This window comes from Amia ocellicauda, chromosome 4 (genome assembly GCF_036373705.1).
Source record: "Amia ocellicauda isolate fAmiCal2 chromosome 4, fAmiCal2.hap1, whole genome shotgun sequence".
NCBI classification, from domain to species: domain Eukaryota; kingdom Metazoa; phylum Chordata; class Actinopteri; order Amiiformes; family Amiidae; genus Amia; species Amia ocellicauda.
In genome coordinates, this window is record NC_089853.1 from 2,627,486 (window position 1) to 2,634,967 (window position 7,482).

The 7,482-nt window shown below is 35.0% G+C and overlaps 1 protein-coding gene across 3 annotated transcripts; it reads right to left on the reverse strand.

Annotated features, from left to right (window-relative positions):
* Window positions 1–1,528: 1,528 nt before the first annotated feature.
* prrg4 (proline rich Gla (G-carboxyglutamic acid) 4 (transmembrane)) lies at window positions 1,529–6,950 on the reverse strand. Of its 3 annotated transcripts, none has more exons than XM_066700495.1 (7): window positions 6,856–6,950; window positions 6,136–6,251; window positions 5,047–5,210; window positions 4,639–4,672; window positions 4,175–4,310; window positions 3,686–3,862; window positions 1,529–3,288 (listed from the first exon to the last, which is right to left on the reverse strand). In XM_066700495.1, exons 1-7 carry the CDS (start codon window positions 6,867–6,869, stop codon window positions 3,261–3,263), a joined length of 669 nt encoding a protein of 222 aa, XP_066556592.1. In that variant the 5' UTR covers window positions 6,870–6,950; the 3' UTR covers window positions 1,529–3,260. The 3 variants fall into 3 exon arrangements, with proteins under 3 accessions (XP_066556592.1, XP_066556593.1, XP_066556591.1); XM_066700496.1 differs by lacking the exon at window positions 6,856–6,950 and adding an exon at window positions 6,613–6,849; XM_066700494.1 differs by lacking the exon at window positions 6,856–6,950 and adding an exon at window positions 6,452–6,849.
* Window positions 6,951–7,482: the final 532 nt, after the last annotated feature.

A 7,482-nucleotide genomic window follows, 5' to 3' on the forward strand; every position in this document is an offset into this window, starting at 1 on the left:
TAAATTGCCATAGTTTTTGACAGTTAAATAAAATAATGTTCACACTGAATTTAATTGTCAATTCTTTGTTTTTTTATATGTGTGAAAAAAGTATTATTGTCTGGCCTAAACCTCTTAGTGTGTATCAGAAAAGTACACCTTATGGCATCTCCTTCAGAAACATGACCTAATTTTTACGCTACGCTATAGGAATCTTTAAAGGTAACAGATTCTTGTGATTGGTCAGAAATGCACAGAGCTTGATTGGCATTTTTGTTTCTGTTTTGCATTTTTGTAACCGGTTTTTGAATCTCAGTGAAGCAGGCAATGTCTTCATCAGCAATATTTGATTACAGCCAAAGGTGAAAACTGCTGCTACACTGCAATAGGGAGCGCAACAGGAAATAGTGCACAAGTCTTTCCACTACACCTTGTGCTTAACATGTTTTTATGAAGAGAGTGTATTGTAAGCAGTACTCTCTTGTGGCCGCAGCTGCAGAATACTAAGTGACTACTTAAGGTTTGAGTATTTTAAAGAAATGTAATTTTTTCCACCAGATTAAATTAAACGTTTTCAAATAGCTCAGCAATATATTTCCAGAATCTTGTATTGGAACTCATGTTAATTATATGACACAATTATTAAATTACCAGCAACAATAATGTAACGTTTGGATCAAGCAACAACTGGACTATAGTAAAAATATATAAATAACTACACTGGTGAAAATAAAGTCTTGACTCTTTGATTGAAGATTTTCCAGTCACATTTGTGTTTAATCCTTTTTTGACTACCAGACTGGTGCTATAGCTTTGTGTATTTGCATTGTCTTCAAAGCTGTTCAGTGCTCATACTTTGCACATTATTAAGCACAATACAAAGAAGTTTATATACACTTAATGGCTTAAAAAATATATTTTTTATTTTTGTTTTGTAGTCATAAAAATGTAGAAGCAATGCTGAATAAGTCTTGATTTTTAACTCCAGTAGTTAACATCAGAATGCAAATAGAATCATGGCACTACTTACTAAACACAAAAACAAAGTACAAGTTTTGTAGTAACAAATCAGTGAGGCTATTTTAAAGGATACAAGTTCTGCCATGGTTTTTGCCCAATACGTATTGATCACACACTGTTCAATAAACTTAGAAGAATCCTACAACTAAATAAAATGTTATTTTTCTTCTATTATCCTGTGGGAGCCAATTATTTTCTTTATTCCTAAAAGTGATAAACATTAATTAATTCCTTTAGTTGTTCCAAATACTGGGGAGATGAGCATCAAGATCTGCAGGAGACATCTGCTGACATCTTATTGTGTGATTCAGTCACAACTGTGCTTTTTCAATGCAAATTTGAAAGCAGCCCATGGTGGCATACTGTACTATTACTGCACACTTCAGAAAACATGTAAAGGCAGCACAATGATGTATAAACCTCATGGAAAACACCATTCTGTTGCAGTCAGGTGTTGTAAACATGGCCTAGTTAATAAGCTGTAAGCTGCAAACTTACTTGTGTTCACAGATGAATGCACAGACTCGAGTTCAGTAAATATTCACTATTTAATTAAAGCTCTTTACATAAATACATCTCAAGCAGTTAGGAAGGGTATTGATACAACTTATTTATTATCTTCCAATTAACTGTTACAGAATGCATAAATGACTAAAGAAAACATACAGCATACTGCTCTATCTGGTACAACCCCCCCATTTGTCTTAGATTAATACAATAAACTGTAAGATGACACAGAAAGACTCCATTGTATAAAATGGTTAAATTAATAATAATAATAGATCTATTTGTTTAAATTACAGTTTTTGACACTGCTCTTGGTCTGATTTCAACATTTTCATTACATTTATTTTGTATCATACCTATGTTTAGATGCCACTTTCCCATATATTCAATTAGTTGGGCCTTCAACAAAATTAATATTAATGGTACACAAGAGGTTAGCACTCAAAACTGGATGTAAAGGTCTGACTAAAAAAAGTATTTTGTAGAAAAACAGGCATAGCCAGAAAACATCCGTGCTTCCTTGATTTCGTTTTGACAAAACTAAAACTAAATATTTTCGAAAAACAATCTGGCACTCTGAAGTACATGCACGCTAACACCGTGACCATTACCAAAAGCCATATAAAAATACTCCCTATCTAAGAAATATTTGAGCAGAAAATATTCCAGACAATACAGTATTTAATAAGACCAAGTTAATCATCACTTTATTTATTATTTAATGACCTCTCCTGTACTCATTAAAAATTTCTTAGGGATGAAGGAAAGGTAACCCAAATTGCTTTTAGTTCATGTGCAGAGTAATACATGCAAACTACAATCTCTAATAATAAACAACTCATTAGAATGCTCTGGTAATCATGACATGGAAGTATGAAACACACAGCCTCTATCATTATTATTTTTAAACAGTCCATCTCATTTCACCATGAACACAACAATCATATTTTATTTTTTCCCCTCTCATCAGTTAATGAGTCGCTCAATTCCAGAACGCATCCATTATCTAGATGATCTCTTTATATTTTTTAAATTAAAGGGTCAGCCATACTGAGGTATTCAAGTTGAATATATATTAGTTTATTAATCAAATATATTAATAAATGCATAAATATATTTTAAGAAAATTACATCTGTTTTAATAAGTAATTAAGTGCTAAAGTCTACTAAACACCATGCCCTTCAATTTTACACAAATCACAGATCGTACCAGCAGTCCGCACATTGGAGATAAAACAGCACAGAATGAAATCACAGCAGTAGCTTGAGGCAACACGTTAGCGGCTTTTCCCCCACACCTACTCCTATGGCATCTTTTTACAATCATATGTAGCCTCTAAATATAATGTACAACGTTCATGGGGAAAATACCAGTGAATAAATATACGTATATAAACACTGCAAATGAAAAAATCATTACTCTGTGCCCAACATCTATTATTGGCAAGGATTAATTAATACTTGACATTTTTGTAGTGTTTTGCACACAGATAAAAACAGCTACAGCAACAGATTGTCCCCAAACCCACTTTTAAAATCCTGCAAAAAAGATTAAACAATTCTATTTTAATATAGTTTACAAATAAAACACGGCAGTTGCATCTGAGCTTTATTAAAGAGAAAAAACACAAGAAAAATAAACTTTAAAAAAATCAAAAATTCAAGCTACTACATTTATAGGAAGAATACAAAATCTGTGAATTAAGCTAACGAAGACGGATGTCTTTTAAAATCCTCAGAAGCCCCCCTTCCTGCTATCGCCGGATACTCCCGGGTCGGGATCTAGAGACAGAAGACAAAAGCGTCAGTATGTTCACTAACTGCATGACATTCATTAGCTCAAATGCATAGTAACTACAGAGAAACAAGAAGATAAAATGTCTGTGAAGGGCAGGAAATAAAGTTTGTAAATATGTGAACTGGATGTGTTGATTATTTTCACTGATGTCAACATTAATATTATTTTGTTTGGTACCGCTACACTTACATCTCCACAGCCAGGGTTCAAATGAAGATACTCTCACTAGGAAGGCAATGCTGATCAATGCAGCACTCAGAGCCTTCTACTGAGCGGACCCGGATATGAACTCGAATCTTCTGGTTCACAGAGATCAGACAGAAAGCCTCATGGGAAGAGGGTTTTCAGAACAGAAATCTAAAATGTGTGCCGTGTCAATACCCAGGGTAAGGTGGGGGGGGCGCGTCGTGAGGTCCCGATTTGGCGATGGCTTGTTCATACGAAGGGAGGCCCGGACACATTTCCTCAGGAGGCAGGGCGACTGGCTGAAGAGACACTTCTTCTAGCCTTCTGATGATGAGGGATGCATTGCTTCGTCTTGGACGGTCTCTTACAGAACTGCAGCGCAACAGAAGGCGTTAGATGACAGAACCTTCTCAAAATGGCAACATTTTAACTGGAGCACACAGCAAATCAAATACAAGATCACATTTACTCATTTAAACATCAATCCATTCTTCAATTACTCTTCACAAAACCCTGCATTTTTGTTGGTTGGCTTTCTTGCCTGGATCTCATAGAAAGCCCTCCCCCCTATTAAAAATAAGGATTATAATTTGGGTCTGGTGATGGATCAGTTTGGATATAATCCAGGTCTTTGAGCCACTAGGAAGATTGTGTTATACAGATTATAAATGCTGATGTCCTTACCCAGGTGATCGGCCAGGTTTGCACTTTCTGTTACAAAAATACCAAAACAGAAGCCCAATGACGACAACGGCGATTCCAGCAGCGATCAGACCAATAAGAAGAGCGGTCACATCTACCCCCCGAGATGACTGGCTTTCTGCACATAAATATAGTTTTTTATTTACAGTTAAGTTGTTCCTCCAATAAAAAAAAGTTAGCACAGACTTCATTCATTTCAAAACAAATAAAGGAAGAATGACAGAATTGTTGAAGTCCAATGTAAATATAATGATCCACTAACACGACATTTTCCTTTTGGTACAGACTCAGTTTCAGCATTCGCCTGGCGGAGCTCAGACCTCTCTCTAGGCGTACTGGGATCTATGTGCTCATGAATTTAAAAATAAAAACTGAAAAACTGTAACAGGTCAGTGAAATTAGATTAAGTGCTGAATGTATGTTATTATTTCATTAATGTTCCTTACCATGTTTTTTTATGTATTCTTTCCAAAACGTGTTCTGTAAAAAATAAAACAAACGTTTTTTCAGATTTTTTCATGACCACATTTATATAAACCCTCCTGGTTGATGGACAGCACAATCAAATATAGGTCACAGAAGAATAAAAAGGTCATACAATTTCAAGCAAATGATCTTGCTTCCAGGCAAGCTAAAGATGATCTTTATTAATTTGTAACAGAAATTTTGAAATCGATACTTCTGATTTCGACCTTCTCCTTAACAAACTGCAATGCTACTTTGCCTCTATCATTTGATAAAGAAAACACATTGATATCCAGGCATAAACAAGCAGAACATGATGGTTTTCTAATGAATGACAAGACAGGTTTCATTCTTGGTTGGCCGGGCATGTTATAACTGAAAAACTCAACTGTTTTGGCCGTATCTTCAAACACTTCCCGGGCCTCCTCAAAGTTGCACAGCTCTTCATTGCACTCCCTCTCCAAATTGCCCGGAGTGAACAACTCGAAATCGAAACGGTTGGCCAACAGGTGGCGTCCAAGAAACGTGGCCGCTTCATTTTCGTTCACAAACACTAATAATAGACAAACGAGATGAACACCTTTACAGCGTCGAGAGAGTCAAGTGAACCAGGACAATGAACATGTGGGAACAGAACATTAATATGCGCTCATATACAACAGTAGTTATTGCTATTAAATATACAGGCTACATCACATTCTTCTCATGGAAACACACACACACACACACACACATATATATATATATATATATATATATATATATATATATATATGATACGTTACAGGAGTATCCGCATTGTATTATTTGCATATTATAAAAAAAACTTAAATATATAGTATACTTTTGAGACATTAGTCCAAACATGATTTCAAGCTGCGATTATATAGACTATGTATACACACACGTCAACAACTACTGCACCATGCACAGTGCAAAAAAGGCTCCTTAAAGATTTTTATTTCCCTCTAAATGAATTGATTAATTATTTATTCATGTTTTATACGTAGGCCGGCTAGGACAAAATTCAAGCACTGCTACGGACACGACACAACAGGGGCAATAATATGTTCAAAGTCCCAAAGGGTGAAATTATTGATAATAAAAGACTGCCATGATTCCCCTTGTTAGCCAAGTATCCCATCTATGTCAAACAAAACGTAAAGCTATAGTATATCGTCTATACTTGAAATAGGAGCTGTGTGAAATGTATAAATTGTGAAATACCGGATCATATTAATAGAAATGGTCGATTAACTCCGTAGTACGTGTTGATTGCGTAATTTCAGTAAAAAAAAAAAAAAAAAAACTATCCGCTTTGAGTGAGTTGTATTCGTAATATTTTTTTATTACAAACCACTTCTATATAACTACTCCTATATATGTATTGGCGGCATGCAAGGGCCGGGTTTTTACTGCCTACTAGACATCTTCATAAAACAATAACACATTGAGCTCCCTCATAACTTTGCACTTACCATGATCTGATATCTGTTCTTCATTTTCGACCTGAGATAAACTTCTTGTACATCTAGTAAACCCAGAAGAGATTAGCTGGCAAACTACCACCAAACGCAAAGTCATTGCCGGACACCTGTACAAGATCATGAAAACATCAATGTATACACCATAGAGAAACCATTTCGAAAAACATTTCGAATAAACCGGAGACATTCAACATTTATATTAAAATACTCACAGTGTCAATGACTGGATAATTAATCAACTTTAAAGTCTACATTCTAAAAGTTGCCTACATGAAATAATGTATCAATGATAAAGTCATTAGCCTACCTTGCCTTTCCAAAAGGGACAAAATACATTTTCTGCAAACACACGAACAGCTACATGTCGTTTAAAAGTGTATTATTTATATGTACGAATGGTTGAATTAGTTTTATACATTATATGTGTTAATTAAAGCAAAACTACTGAACAGCAATATATAGTCTCACCCGAAACTACACAACCTGGATCTGTAAACGCTCAAAACGAAACCACCAGTCACTGAGATAAGCTGTGTAACTAACTCATATATTTTTGTTTCAAATATTGGATTTAAAATGACAATAATAAATCATAGCTATATACGTAATTATTTAAAGTGAAATGCGACAACACTTCCCCCCGTATTATAGTTAAAACAGTAGGAAACAATTAGTTCCACTGTCCATTTTCTTCAGCTGCTATGACCTCACCTCCTGTCTGTCATCACGCTGAGCAGCACCTGGCCAGGCCTGACTAGCAGAGCTGCTCACCTGGATAAACCGATCGATGGTGCAGAATCATTCAAGGATCAGCCTAATAGAACGACCGAAACTGGAATTACATAATACAATGGACAACAACAACAACAATAACGTCACAATTCTCACATTTTCGTGATATAGTATTGTAGTATATTTTAATTGGTTTTATTTCAACCAAAGTGTTCTTCGTTCCTTCATTTGCTGTATTATATTATATTTTTATTGATAATCTTAAAATTGTCTTCCGTAACCAAGACACTTAACCATTCATATTGAAGGGAAACCATCCACACATATCGCCATGCATTATATTTATTTTGTACGAATATATTCTCAAGCAATCCAAAAAATACAACGTGTTTATTATGTTTGATTTTTTGTGTGGTTAATTCAGTTAAAGTCTAATAATCATGAAAAGAGCTTATCATATTTCCTATTGTAGGCTATTCCTATTTTTAAAACTAGATGGCAGCAGTAAACTGATATGCTGGTATTTGAACTGTTGATGCAGATATCAGTTTAATATAACATGTCTGTGTTGTGTTGCAGAGGCGTAAATGCATTTGTGCAGATCTG